The sequence below is a fragment of the Anolis sagrei genome, chromosome 5 (assembly GCF_037176765.1).
Source record: "Anolis sagrei isolate rAnoSag1 chromosome 5, rAnoSag1.mat, whole genome shotgun sequence".
NCBI lineage: Eukaryota > Metazoa > Chordata > Lepidosauria > Squamata > Dactyloidae > Anolis > Anolis sagrei.
In genome coordinates, this window is record NC_090025.1 from 119,201,804 (window position 1) to 119,217,315 (window position 15,512).

At 40.1% G+C, this 15,512-nt stretch overlaps 2 protein-coding genes across 5 annotated transcripts in view; both read left to right on the top strand.

Moving 5' to 3' along the window:
- Positions 1-7,862, top strand: part of KLHL5 (kelch like family member 5) — a 54,626-nt gene extending 46,764 nt beyond the window's left edge. For both annotated transcript variants that reach the window (XM_060777823.2, XM_060777822.2), the window contains exons 8-11: positions 745-907; positions 2,335-2,547; positions 4,429-4,600; positions 6,539-7,862. In XM_060777823.2, coding sequence (XP_060633806.1) covers positions 745-907; positions 2,335-2,547; positions 4,429-4,600; positions 6,539-6,595 — 605 coding nt within the window. In that variant the 3' untranslated portion in view covers positions 6,596-7,862. The remainder of the gene's footprint in view (positions 1-744; positions 908-2,334; positions 2,548-4,428; positions 4,601-6,538) is intronic.
- Positions 7,863-14,782: 6,920 nt separating this feature from the next.
- The window catches only part of WDR19 (WD repeat domain 19), a 48,536-nt gene continuing 47,806 nt past the window's right edge, over positions 14,783-15,512 (top strand). For all 3 annotated transcript variants that reach the window (XR_009631607.2, XM_067469030.1, XM_060777821.2), the window contains exon 1: positions 14,783-14,871. Coding sequence is in view for 2 of the 3 variants with exons in the window: in XM_067469030.1 (XP_067325131.1) it covers positions 14,866-14,871 (6 nt within the window). In the remaining variant the exon portion in view is untranslated. The remainder of the gene's footprint in view (positions 14,872-15,512) is intronic.

The window sequence follows — 15,512 nt, forward strand, 5'->3', positions numbered from 1 at the left end:
ACCCTATTTCAAGCAAACACTTTGAAAGTGTGGCAGCTTGATGTGCTCTGTATCATTAGTAGACAGTAGCCAATAGAAAAAAACCAGGAAGTTTTTTCTAGTGTTATGTTGATTCTTTTAGACGCCAGGGTTAAAAGTCTGGTGTATGAATTCTGCAATGTATTCTATTCGAGGAAGGGGAACATGCTTGAAAATATTTTCTAAAAAATGGCTAGAGTGTGATTGCTTGATAACAAGGCCAACTCTACCAAGGATTCCAGATTTATATAGACATAGAAAAGCTCTGCCACATGATGTGATGGAAGAAATCTAGTATGATCTAGTAGCTGGAACGTTGGACTCTGAGAGACTATGGTTCAAATCCCTGCTTGGGCATGGAAACCCACGGGGCAATTCGTACACCCCCATATTCAGAGGATGGCAACTCCCCCCCTCCCCCGGACAAATGTTGCCAAGAAAATCTCCAAATAGAAATGCATTAAGATCAACATAAGTCAGAAAAAGTTTGAATTATAAGGAAGAATCAGGTAAAATGCTGGAATTATTTTAGGACTCATCCCAGTTGTTTGGCCAGTGCTTCATTTGAGTTTATTTTGTATCTCAGTAGATTCCTTCTTTCCGTGGATCAAAAAAAGTTAATGAGGAGAGGGTTTCTTCAAGGCAGAACATATTCAAACCACTTCTGTATGTGACAGACAATTAGTCAATTTCACATTTAGGAACAGTATGTGTTTTGCTTTTAAGGTGTGGCCGTTTTAGAAGGTCCCATGTATGCTGTAGGAGGACATGATGGCTGGAGCTACCTGAATACTGTGGAAAGATGGGATCCGCAGGCACGGCAATGGAATTTTGTGGCTAGTATGTCAATTCCAAGGAGTACCGTGGGGGTAGCTGTATTAAGTGGAAAGTAAGTAGACTAACAGAGAAATAAAGTCTAATGGCCCATAACATTTTACTCAGGAACTAATAATATATTTAATTGTGTGTGCATAAATAAAATTTAGAAACCTCCAGAACATCCAGAAGGACAGAATACTGAGTTGGGTTGATTTCATATTTTATAGTCATATCTATTGTCTTCTAATTTATTCAGTAGGCGTTAAGGAATCTGTCACATTCATTTTATCCTTATTATTGATTGCTCTGGGGACTTAAATAGTTTCAGGACAATTTCACTTGTCATGCAATGGTTCTAAGAAATTTGTCATAATCATACTACTATATTTTAATAGCAAATTTGATAGTAGGTTATAAAGATCTTGAAAACTAAAAATTAACATCTGTCTACAGCTTGATGGCTGAAGAAGCTTTAATATATGAAGGGAATGACAATTTTGTTGAAGGGGATAAAATTACAAGTGCATTTTTTCTACTTGAGAAATGTATCAGAATATTAGAACACTCTAACAGATTGAATTTTAATTCACAATACAACTAATGAATCAGGAAGATTTGCAGAAGTGTTGATATACAGAGATTAAATCAATGAATCCAATTTAATTGGGAATACTATTTGGACCCAGATTCTAATATACTGGAAAACCTCTCTTTCTACGTGTTTTCTGTAATTTCTATTGGTTCCATTAATTTTTGTTTTGGATTTTGTTTTTACTGTTGTGTATCTTTGTTTATTCAGAAGTAGGAAAGATGCTTTCCTATGATGCTGAGTTGGGCCACAACCTGAGGTCTGGGGCAATATATGGCCTTCACCAAACCTTATTAGGCCATTCTCTATTTTAAATTATTATTATTTATTTTTAAAACTCAGAATTCTCCCCAACACTTTCTAGGGGGAAGTGGCATTTAGTCATCCTTTGTTTCCCAGTGAGCTGTTTTTGACCCCGGAAAACATTTTGTAAAATGGAAAGTAAGCCAGTTGTAACTCATAGTTTTGAAAAATGCCCTCAAATTCAGTTGTGTTTTTAATGTATTTTGTTTGCTTAATTTTTATTTTTAAAGGGGGGAATAGAGTCTTTTAGTTTTAGTTGATGGAGGGAGTTATGGGAAAGGTATATTATGGGATTATTTTTCAGTTGATTTCTTTGTTTTCTGCGGTCAGGGGGTAGGGGTGGGATCAATTGCATTTCAGTTACATTTTTGAAAATGTAATAGAAATTAAGTCCCCCACTCCAAGTATAGCAACTCAAGTGAGTTCCTTTGAAGAAAAGTTTCCGAGTCTTATTATCCCTGGGGAAGATTTGAGTTAGATTTTGTGTAGCTTTAGATCTGCAAGAATAAAATATCTAATTCACTGAGAACATAATTATCCCCTGTCTCTTATTTACGTTTTTAAAGTGTTGACTATCATTTGTAACTTGTCTGTGTGTATTACAGGCTATATGCAGTTGGCGGTCGAGACGGAAGTTCTTGTCTCAAATCTGTGGAATGCTTTGATCCCCATACTAACAAATGGACGCTCTGTGCTCAGATGTCAAAGCGAAGAGGTGGCGTTGGAGTCACCACCTGGAATGGGTTCCTCTATGCCATTGGAGGTCATGATGCACCAGCTTCCAACTTAACGTCAAGGCTGTCTGACTGCGTTGAGAGGTATTCATCCAGTGAAGTGCTTATATGAAGCTCTTCTATCTAGACCAGTGGTTCTCAACCTGTGGGTCCCCAGATGTTTGGCCTTCAACTCCCAGAAATCCCAACAACTGGTAAACTGGCTGGGATTTCTGGCAGTTGTAGGCCAAAACACCTGGGGACCCACAGTTTGAGAACTACTGATCCAGACAAACCATATCAAGAAAGCATAATGCAGTGACTTTAAAAAAAATTAAAGTAACTACAGTTTACTCCAATGCAGCTAAGGATAAGTATTTCACAGTGAGAAACTTCCTATTAAATGTCTATTCTGAAATCAGTGACATTTCAGAGTTTTCAATATCTCGATCATATTTTAAGGCAATCAGAATAAATCTGTATTAGAAACAGAAATTGACAGATATTCATAAATAACAGGCTACACTTTTCAATTTTTGCCTGCCAGACAAAAACAATTCCCATAGTTATTTTCTAACGGCAGGTATTTGTGTATTGAATGCTTTGGGCTGTAAAAAAACTGATAGTAATTTCTAGCTCACAGTGCTATGATTTGACAAGCCAGGGGTATGCACCCATAATTATTTTTTGAGCGCATGTCTTACTGAGATTAACAAGAACAAGATAGTCCTTAGATTTAATATTTCCTTTCTGCCAAAGGAAATATTAAATGATGCAGAATTCTACCTCAGATATTGGAACTTACCTGCCATTGCCTTGATGTGTGGTGAGCATTAACATTTTATGTGGACAGGACTGTGGCCTTGTACTGGTCCCAGAGATGTTTCTTGTGCTATGTCTCCCAGCCAAAAATACTTCCAGTCTCTTAGTTCTTCTCAAAGTAGGTAACTTCTACCATCTATCTGTCCTATAAACTTGCAAAGCAAGAACCTCCCTTTTGCATGCACAGCCACTCCATTAGATCTATGTCTACATCACCTATCTTTCTGAGGTGTGTTCCTCTGGAGGATGTTTGTAGAGCAACTACTCGATCTTTATCTTCTAATACAGAATCAATACATGATCCTTGGCTAAGCCACATGTGGGAGAGCTGTACTGTTATTTTGTCTCACTTGTTACTCCATCCTATTATAATGAGTCGTTTGCTAGTCTTCCATTTGTGTGAGTCACAATGACCATAAAGAAGAATGGGTTGTGGCTTATAACTATAGGTTTTTGAGTAGTCATCTGTGACTACTCCTGCCCTTTCTTCTCCCATGTGTTCACTTTCATAGGCTACTTGTTTCAGCATCCAGGGAAGCAAAGAATTAAGTGAGAACTGTGCTGGTCACGTGTCGCAGTGTAGGAAAAGCTTACCGCCCAAATACTCTAAAATAGGCCTTCACTGCTTGTGGCCTTCCAGATGTTTGGGCCTCCCAGAAGACCTTGCCAGTTTGTCCAGTGGTAAGGAATTCTGGGAGCTGAAGTCCAAAACACTTGATGGGAAATAGGTTATGGAGGCCGACTCTAGAGGCTGCTGATAAATGCCATGCAAAGGCATATAAAACATGTTTATGAATTCACAAATGAGCACTCGTAAGAGCTACAGTTACAGGTAAGCATGTCCTCATGCCCATAATGGAAAACTTTAGCTTTATGTCTGCAATCTATGATTTAAAATGTTGGTGTAAATTAATATTAACTGGAGCTGTGGTTTAACCGATGCATGGTCAGTGCAATGATGGAATGCAGAAGGTAAGAGACAGAATAACAAAAAAACCCTAAGCTTGTAAGAAATATATCTTTTACATTTAAATTGATAGGACTCCTCAAATACTGGATACATTGTGAGGTTCACAAGCAAAATGAGACTATTTTAGAGATTTTAAATATTTTTATTTGTGAAAATTGAATCAATGAGTGAAACCTTACTTTATTTTTTTTTAGGTATGACCCCAAAACAGATGTGTGGACTGCTGTGGCATCAATGAGTATTAGCAGAGATGCAGTGGGAGTTTGCCTTCTTGGAGATCGACTGTATGCTGTTGGTGGATATGATGGACAAACCTACCTTAACACAGTGGAGTCCTATGATCCCCAAACAAATGAGTGGACACAGGTATGGGTTTAGATTTGGAAGGTGCATAGGCCAAGGGATGCATACCTGGGTGAATTCTTCTAACAACCGTTACAGCTGTTCTGGCAGGAAGGGATTGCAAACTCATCAGGCCTTCAAAAACCACTGCCAGATATTGGACCAAGGCTATGTAAATGCCTCATGCATTTCTAGAAGTCATATTAACCTTTTGAGGAAGTAGCTTTATATATCCAAATAATTTAAATATACATTAATTGGGTTGGCAGCACCAATGTAAACATTTCTCCCCTCCTTCATGCAACCCAGTCCCTGCCCTCTTTTGCCTGGAGAAGAAAATAAAAGACGATTTTCATGATAATACTGTTACTTACAGAAGTTCACCTGATGGGCACTAAGGAGTCTTTCTCGGGTGGAATGTACAACTATCAGAGTTATGATCTTTTCCTACTTTTGCTGCTTTTAGGGAAGGTGATCAGTCATGTCTTTGGAATTTGGCTTTTCAGTGTCTTGAAGAAATATTGATCCAGTTGACTTATTTATATTTTCTTGTGTTATCACCTGAAATGGAAATGAATTTAACTGGCATTGTTACACTTGAGCTATACAAGATATCCTGCTCTGTGAGGGTGCAAAATGTTTTCATTGTGACATAAAAGTAAAACGAACTGGTAAAATATACAAATTAAAAGTTAGACAACAATCAGTATTTAATTATTTATAAGGAAAAGTACTGGAACTCAAGCCTACCTAAAAATTCAACCTCTAACTTTTAAATATATGGAATGTGGATGTAGAATAGCTATGAAGTCAAAGCAAACTTCAAACTTCATCTTATTCAGAGTACAGAGTAAAGTTATTTCAGGATAGGGTTGACTTAATCCTGAAATAATTGTTCAGGAGAGAGTAGACTTAATTTTCAATGTTAGTGCTGGGAAATGAAGACAAAGGTTCCACTTGAAATATGCTCTTCCTCTTGTTCTATGTGCATATATTTGGGACAGAGCTTGGAAAAAAACCATTTTTGGATTATAACTCCCATTGTGCATATAGTCTCTGTCCATGCTGACAGGAGGATTCTAGGAGTTGTAATTTTCGAAAGGGTATGTTTTTCCAAGTTTAGACAGTCTAATTCAGAGCTTTCCAAATTGTGTGTTGCAACATGTTAGTGTGTCAGCTGCAGTGTGTAGGTGTGTCATGCAAACATAACAAGAAACCTCTGAGTCTATATGAAATAAACAATAAATCATAAGTTTTAACAAATATCAATGCAAGGTTTTCACAAGATACATTGTATTCCCATGCATTTTGTTATTACAATTAATGTATGAGTTTGTATCTGTTATAAAGGGTTGCTTTAACCTCCCTTTAGAACAGTTTGCTAGTGAAACTAAATTACTTAGTCGTGAAATAATGCATGTCTAAAAAGTATGTCACCAACAAGAAATGTTTGGAAAGCTCTCATCTAATTGGCAGGGCAAGCAGAATCTATTAAATGTGCCTGTATATACCTTAAGCCTTAATGTGCAAAAAGCGACACCAGGGATTGGAAGAACCTTATTTTTTTAAAATGGGAGATTTAGGCAGACTACTACTATTTCATATTTTCTGGAATTGATAATTGACATGACTTGAAAAACCAAGGATGAAACTAGCTGACCTTTTGTTCAAGTTGAACTCTGATTATAAATCTTCCAAGGATTCCTTCCTTGCTTCCTTGCTTCCTTCCTTCCTTCCTTCCTTCCTTCCTTCCTTCCTTCCTTCCTTCCTTCCTTCTTTCCTTCCTCCCTCCCTCCCCTCCCTCCCTCCCTCCCTCTCTTTCTTTCTTTCTTTCTTTCTTTCTTTCTTTCTTTCTTTCTTTCTCATGCTCCTCTCGCCTCCACACATCTGGTTCCTAGTTTTGTATGTTTCTAAGAGAGATTTCTTTTCATTCACTTTTTTGTTTTTGTTTTACCATTACAGGTTGCACCATTGTGCTTAGGAAGAGCAGGAGCATGTGTTGTGACCGTGAAACTCTAATGATGAAGATGTCCTTCTCTCCTATAAATACTCAGTAGAGGAGGCAGATTTCCCCAAATTGCTAAATTATAATGAAACAAGGTACTGTGTATCTTCACAAGACGAAGCATTTGGTCTTAATCCGTTACCTAAAGTTTTTTTTAATGGACCAACGTTATGCACTTTTTAAAATGAGTAATGCAATTTGTGTACATGTATTTGGAACTACATACTCTGCATTCAGCTGGCATATTACAAATACAGAAGTTGAAAAATGGTTTGCACATACAGATTTTGTTTCTTTCTGTAGAGACTTTGCAGGCAACTTTTAGAAGCCTGGACACACAATATATATATATATACACAGACTTTCATTTTCATATGTGGACTTTTGACAGTTCAGAATGCATTGACCTTGCTTTATTCCAAATCTTTTGTCTCCATTGTTCTACATCTCATTATTATTATTATTATTATTATTATTATTACTATTATTATTAGGTACAAAGAGAAGTGAAATGTATTGAGTGTACCACATGCCTTTGAAATGTTCATGTAATGCCTGGACTCTTTTCACACAGGTGACTTTTTTAGTCTTTTTGTTTATTTAACCAAAGCCTTACTTTAATTATTGTCTTATGCTATGGAATACATTCTTAAGAACTTTGCACCATCTAGCAGGGTTGCAGGAGTTATTAATCTTTTATGTAACTTTCTGTTATATGCTGTACAAATGTATAAATAATTCCATCATATCTTTTTTGTGGATCACTTCTTAAAAGCAGTTTCAGGAGAAAAGAGTTCAAACGTGTTTCATAGTGACTTTCATTTGTAGTTTCTGGAACATTCCATGATTTAGAGTTCTCTGAAGCTAACTTTAATTAACTTTGAATGAGGAGTTTAAACACTTCTGAGTAAGTATTTATAGCACTTTTTGTGTTACTCTGACAAAAAGTGGGCATTATCCTACAAGTGGTGGATCCATCGAGAATGTTCAGCATCTTTAAAAAAAATGCTGTTATTTCCAAGGATCAAACTTGTGTTATTGAAGTATGTAGTACTGTAACAGATTTTCTTTAGAATTTGCCTTAAGTTGATTTCTTACACTCCTCAAAATTCCTTGGGTATTCTAAGTGCTGTCTGAAAATTTTATATTTTCTTTTGTGCCTTGTTTCTTATGTTTTCATAGATGGTATGTAAACACACATTCTTGTACTTTATCATAAAAATATATGAATATGTAAACTCAAGGGACTTTTTCTGACAATAAATTGAAAATATCTGATAAGCTTTCGCATATTTGTAGTTTTTAACACCATGTTGGACCTCAAAATTCACAGTGAACAATGTCTTAGTTTAAAAGAAAACAGTGAAACAATTCTTCAGGGTAGATACTATTTTAAGTACTGTAGTTCATCGAATCTAAGGCATACTTTTTCCCATTAAGAGGCTTTCAAAATGAGGTACACCTCATGTCCACTGGTGCACCTTTCATCTGCCATTTTTTCTGGCAAATCTGTCTTGTTCTCAGTGCCAATCAGATGACTATATTTTTTTACTAAGCATGTTTCCTTCTTCCACTGCCTCCCATCTGATCCATAGACTTAATAATATAGACCAGCGTTTCTCAACCTGAGGGTCGGGACACCGGGGGGGGGGGGTCGCGAGGGGGTGTCAGAGGGCTTGCCAAAGACCATCAGAAAACACAGTATTTTCTGTTGGTCATGGGCGTTCTGTATGGGAAATTTGACCAAATTCTATCATTAGTAGGGTTCAGAATGCTCTTTGATTGTAGGTGAACGATAAATCCCAGCAACTACAACTCCCAAATGTCAAGGTCTATTTTCCCCAGACTCCACCTGTGTTCACATTTGGGCATATTGAGTATTCATGCCAAGTTTGGTCCAAATCCATCATTGTTTGAGTCAACTCTAAAATTCAAGGTCAATGCCCACCAAACTCTTCTTGTATTTTCTGTTGGTGTTGGGAGTTCTATGTGCCAAGTTTGGTTCAATTCCATCATTGGTGGTGTTCAAAATGCTCTTTGATTGTAGGTGAACTAAATCCCAGCAACTACAACTCCCGAATGACAAAATCAATCCCCCCACAACCCCACCAGTATTCAAATTTGGGCATATCAGGTATTTGTGTCAAATGTGGTCCAGTGAATGAAAATACATCCTGCATATCAGATATTTACATTATGATTCATAACAGTAGCAAAATTACAGTTATGAAGTAGCAACGAAAATAATTTCCTTGTGGGGGTCACCACAACATGAGGAATTGTATTAAGGGGTCGCGGCATTAGGGAAGTTGAGAACCCCTGATATAGACTCATATAGACACATGACTTGCGGGTTTCTTCTCATTTCCCCTCACCCCATAGAAAAAAAAATGCACCAGAATGCCATATTGACACACAAAAAAAGGTATTGTGTATGCAGAGAAAATTCTAAGATTTTCTAAGAAATGTTTCTTACCTAAAATCAAACCTTGAAATTCATGTGCACTGATTTACTGATATCCCAAGCACTGGTCTGAGCCTATGGTCTGATAGGAACCCTCTCAGGCACCTCAGCAGCAGCAGGAAATCTCCACTGCCCAGCTGCACTGAACATGTTTTGGCACAACTGGACATGGGCCCTGAGGGGTCCCACTTATTTCCTGTCTCTTCTGTCGATGTCAGTTGGAAATCTGATCAACATCAGTTGGAAATCTGCGTCCCTCCCCTAACCTGGCCCCCTTAGTGAGGATACAGTCTTGAAACAGGTAAGTGTGTCTCAGGTGGCAGCAGCCACAACAAGGTGAAGGGGACTGCTATCCCACATCTCTGGGCTGCCCGAGCCTGGGGAGTACAGCCAATGCAACTCTCATATTCTTAGGATGACTTGGTAGATGGAGATATATAATCAATAGTAACCCTTCCTAGGCAGGAAGGAGAGGGAGCTGTTTCCCCTCAAAACAGGGTGAAGCAGATTAAACACAAATTCCCATAAGATAAAATAAGGAACCAGAATTCATCAAATCACAACCTAGCAAACCCTGCCACTATCCAATTATTTTCTAGATTATTGTGATGTGGTGGTAGTGTCTCTTAAGAAGACATTGATCCACCCTACAAAAAAAAAGCTACAATATTTATTCAGGGGATGTTTTGGTCTTTCTTTCCTCTTAGGCTGAGAGTCTGAGACTTGCCCAACCTAGTATATTTCCATGGCTGAGTGGGGATTCAAACTGGCTGCTTTAAGTCATAGTCTAATGTTTGAACTAATATATTATGCTCACTTTCTTTTTTTAAAGAAGTGTCAACAACAGTTTTAAAGGTTCCTTCTAGGTTGAGAGAATGTGAATTTACCCAGGGTCATGCAGTATATTTCTGTGGCTGAGCACAGATTCTTAGTTTCCTTGACTCGTCATCCAATGTTCAAACCATTACATACTGTACCTATCTTTCCACATACTAAGTACACCCACTCATTTCTCTTAAGATTAATGGCAATCTTGTGATTCTACAGAAGTTGGTGGGTCCAAATTTCTAGCATTCCTTACCATTTTCTATGCTGACTAAAATTATTGGGAGTCGCAATCCAAAAACACCTGAAAGCCCGTGTGATTCCTGTACCTATCCTAAGATGAGCAAGCAATAGGTTACACCAGAATGGCTCAAACTGTTCCTCCAGATGTTTTGGACTTCAGCTCCCACAATTCCTTACAGCTGGTAATTTGGCTGGGATTTCTGGGAGCTGAAGTCCAAAACACCTGGAGGAGCACAGTTTGAGAAACACTGGCTTAAACAATGGCTTAAGTAAGAATGCCTTGAAATAAGCCTTTAAATGGAAAGAAAACAAAACATCTGACCATTCATTTTTTAAAAATAGTCTTTATAATATAATCAGTAGAGCATCGCTAAAGCTGATGATATATTTTTGTAAAATATCTATGAAGCATCTCAGGAGAACCATATATAAATTTTCTAAGTCAATAACAGCAAATGTTGATAGCATCATACTGGTATTATGGAGGATTTAAATTAACAGCATCTGTTATGGGAAAGTCCAGGATAACTAAAATGAACCTGCAACTCAGATAAATGTTTATATAATGCAAGGAGTGCCAATTTATAGTCTCCCATTGATTTTAAAAATGCATATTAAAAATTTAGAAAATTCTGATGGGCACCTACAGGCAGAGCACATGCCAGCTAAAATAAATTCCAGCTCTCCTCAAGGGTGTCAGAACAGTGATATGTAATTATCACCAATCATTTACATTAACTCAGGCAGTTTTAAAGTGTGGAGAGGTGGAAAGGGGAGGAAGGTCGCTGTTCTAGATTTGAAATCTTTTTCTTTAGATATTTTAAGGAGTGATTCTGCCTATGTACATCGGCCCACATACTAAGATCTGCAGTACACTGTGTGGAGACATGAAGCAGAGTGCATGGGCTACGTGATGCCTCTCCCTGGAGACAAAATTAGCTTCAACATTGACATGTTTTCAGTGCCAAGTTTATTTGTTGTTTCAGAAGCGAACCGAGGGTACAGTTGTAATGTATTTTTAAAAAACTTGGCATTATACTAAATGTCCTTTGACCAGTAGCTGGCCACTTGGGAGTGCTTCTGGTGTCGCTATAAGAAGGTCCTCCATTGCGCATGTGGCAGGGCTCAGGCTGCATTGTACTAGGTGGTCTGTGGTTTGCTCTTCTCTTCTCTCGACACATGCATGTCGTGGACTTCATTTCTTAAGATTGCCTCTGCATCTTGTGGTGCCAGAGTGCAGCCTATTCTGTGCCTTCCAAGTCACCCAGTCTTCTGTGTGCCCAGGGGTGAGTCTCTCATTCAGTATCAGCCATTGCTTGAGGTTCTGGGCTTTACCCTGCCACTTTTGGACTCTCACTTGCTGAGGTGTTCCTGCAAGTATCTCTATAGATCTTAAGAGAGCTATTTCTTGATTTAAGGCATTGGCGTGCTGGCTGATATCCGAACAGAGGATGGGCTGGAGATGTCACTGCCTCATTCCTTTCATTATTGGCTGCTACTTCCCAGTGGATGTCAAGTGGTGCAATACTGGCTAAACAGTATAATTTCTCCAGTAGTGTAGGGCATAGACATCCTGTGATAATGCAGTATGTCTTATTAAGAGCCACATCAACTGTTTTAGTGTGGTGAGACATGTTCCACACTGGGCATGCGTACTCAATAGCAGCATAGCAAAGCGCAAGGGCAAATGTCTTCACTGTATCTGGTTGTGATCCCCAGGTTGTGCCAGTCAGCTGTTGTACGATATTGTTTCTGGCACCCACTTCTTGCTTGATATACAAGCAGTGTTTCTTGTAAGTCAGAGCACAGTCCAGGGTAGTAATAATAATAATAATAATAATAATACTCATCATCATCATCATCTTTATTTATACCCTGCCACCATCTCCCCAAAGGGGACTCGAGGTAGCTAACATGAGGCCAAGCCCTGAATTACAGGACAACAAAATAAAATAAAATACAAACAGCAAATAATAACATCAAAATAAAATACATCCAATAACAGAAAATGAAATAAACAGATGCAAACTAACATGATGAAGAAGAAGAAAATAAAAGCAAGGTAGGCGGGCCAAATGCACAGAATAAAATTGATAAAACCCTGGGTGAGATAAGTAAATGGAGAAGTATGAGTCTGTGGGGCAACTCAGAAGGGCTGAACAATGGGATTGAGCCTACATTAAAGACAACAAAAAGTGCATCATGAGGACAGAACTATATTTGGTACGGACATGATATAGGGATGTGTTCACTTGCCAAAGGCATGCCAGAAGAGCCAGATTTTTAGGACTTTCTTAAAGGCTGTCAGGGCGGGGGCTTGCCTAATCTCACTAGGTAGCGAGTTCCAAAGCTGAGGGGCCACAACGGAAAAGGCTCCCTCCCTCATCCCCACAAGTCGCACTTGAGATGTAGGTGGGAGCAAGAGGAGTGTCTCCCCCTAGGATCGAAGAGATCATGCAGGATTATAAAAGGAAATGCAGTCACGAAGGTAGGCGGGTCATGCCTACCTGCGTGACCGTATTTCTGTGTACGAAGGAAATGCAGTCACGCCTACCTGCGTGACCGCATTTCTGTGTACGAACCCACACGATCTCTTCGTTCATCTGGAGAGGCCCTGCTTGCGTCCCCAACTCCTTCGCAGGTGCGATTGGTGGGGACGAGGGAGAGGGCCTTCTTGGTGGTGACCTCCTGACTCTGGAACTCACTTCCCAAGGACATCAGACATGCCCCAACTCTGGCAGTCTTTAGGAGGAGCCTGAAAACGTGGTTGTTCCAGTGTGCCTTCCCAGAATAAGGAAAACCCTCAGCAATATGCCCTCAAAATGCACTTTACCATTGATTTGGGATTGATTGCGTTCCTTCATCTCTCCTTGAAAATTCTGCCCTAGTTCTATCCTACCTTGTCCATGTCCAGCATTATTCTTAATTTTAATCTATTGCATTTGGCCCGGCCATTGGTTTTAAATGCTTGTGTGTTACTGTTGATGTATTGTTTATTTTTTGTTATGTGATTTTTATTAATTGTATTGCTTTGTTTGTTTTGTTATTGCTTTTGTTTATTGATGTACTGTACGTTTGGCCTCATGTAAGCCGCACCGAGTCCCCTGGGGAGATGGTAAAAGGTAAAGGTAAAGGTAGTCCCCTGACATTAAGTCCAGTCATGTCTGACTCTGGGGTGTGGTGCTCATCTCTATTTCTAAGCCGAAGAGCCAGCCTTGTCCGTAGACACCTCCAAGGTCATGTGGCCGGCATGACTGCATGGAGCGCCGTTACCTTCCCGCCGGAGCGGTACCTATTGATCTACTCACATTTGCATGTTTTCGAACTGCTAGGTTGGCAGAAGCTAGGGATGACAGCGGAAGCTCACGCCGCTCCCCGGAATCGAACCTGTGACCTTTCGATCAACAAGCTCAGCAGCTCAGTCCTTTAACCCACTGCGCCACCGGGGGGAGATGGTAGCGGGGTACAAATAAAGTTTTTATTATTATTACTAGCTGTCCCCTGCCACACGTTGCTGTGGTCCACATGGCTGTTCTGTGTGGGAGGTTTGCCCCAATTCTATTGTTGGTGGGTGATTGTAGGTGAACTATAAATCCCAGCAACTACAACTCCCAAATGCCAAGGTCCATTTCCCCCAAACTCCACCAGTTTTCACATATTGGCATATTGTGTATTTGTGCCAAATTTGGTCCAGATCCATCATTGTTTGAGCCCACAGTGATCTATGGATGTAGGTGAACTACAACTCCAAAACCAAAGGTCAATGTCCACCAAACCCTTCCAGTATTTTCTGTTGGTCATGGGAGAACTGTGTGTCAAGCTTGGTTCAATTCCATCATTGGTGGGGTTCAGAATTCTCTTTGATTGTAGGTGAACTATAAATCCCAGCAACAACTCCCAAATGACAAAATCAATTTTTTGAGTGAAGGACATACATTCGGTTGTTAGGTGCCTTGTGTCCAAATTTAGTGTCAATTCATCCAGTGGTTTTTGAGTTATGTTAATCCCACAAACGAACATTGCATTTTTATTTATATAGATGATGATGATGATTATAAGTGTCTTGTGGCTAAATTTGGCAGCATTTCATCCAGTGGTTTTTGAGTTATTTTAATCCCACAAACGAACTTTACATTTTTATTTGTATAGATTATATAGAAGATACGTTATTAGTTCATCGTCTTTTGCAACTCCCTCTGGGAATCTCTAGAGCAGGCCTGGGCCAGCTTGGGCCCTCCAGGTGTTTGGGACTTCAACTCCCACAATTCCTAACAGCCTGAGGGGGGGGGGGGGAGGAAAGGTCCTGAGGCTGTTAGGAATTGTGGGAGTTGAAGTCCCAAACACCTGGAGGGCCCAAGCTGGCCCAGGCCTGCTCTAGATCCTCCAGGATGACACTGTAGCCAACTTCAGCTAGTTTGGAAGATGACCGTAGAATCGTTCAGCTTTAAAAAACCACTGCTTACTTTAGATATGGGAATATCCACACTGGTATCAATTTTAGTTCCATTTCCCAGAAGCCCTGGCTATAGACCAGATCCGCCGAGCCTTCTGGGAGTTGAAGTCCAAAGGTACTCTCGTTCAGGCACCCGTGACGTATAACAAGACACGCCCTCTGCTGGGGGCCGCCATCTCCTGGGTGACGCCGACGCTTGGAGAGGGGAGGGGCCAGCCGAGGCGGGTGATTGCGCAGGCGCAGTCGCTCTGTTTTTTTCCCTCTCTCTCCTTAAACACCGTCGGAGTGAAGGCGAGAAGATGCAGGTCGGTCAGGGCTGGGAGGGGTGGGAGGGCGGTTGGGCTTTTCTAGGCCAAGTCACAGTATAGTGTGCAGCAGGCCTGGGCAAACTTGGGCCCTCTCTTCAGGTGTTTTGGACTTCAACTCCCACCATTCCTAACCCCCTCAGCTAAGCGGCTGTGTGGGGAAAGGAAGAGGCCTGAGGCTGATAGGAATTGTGGGAGTTGAAGTCCAAAACACCTCAAGAGAGGGCCCAAGTTTGCTCATGTCTGATCTAGAGATTCTCAGGAATACAGACCAGATTGTAATTGCAAAATATATGATAGCAGCGACCCAAGCAACAGTTGCCTTAGGATGGAAAGATGAAGGGAAATGGGGATTTTAGAAATGGCTCAAATATTGATCAGAGTATATGTTCCAAGACTGCATATCATATATATATGAATCATAGAATCATAGAGTTGGAAGAGACCTCATGGGCCATCCAGTCCAACCCCCTGCCAAGAAGCAGGAATATTGCATTCAAATCACCCCAGACAGATGGCCATCCAGCCTCTGCTTAAAAGCCTCCAGAGAAGGAGACTCCACCACACTCCGGGGCAGAGAGTTCCACTGCTGAACGGCTCTCACAGTCAGGAAGTTCTTCCTCATGTTCAGATGGAATCTC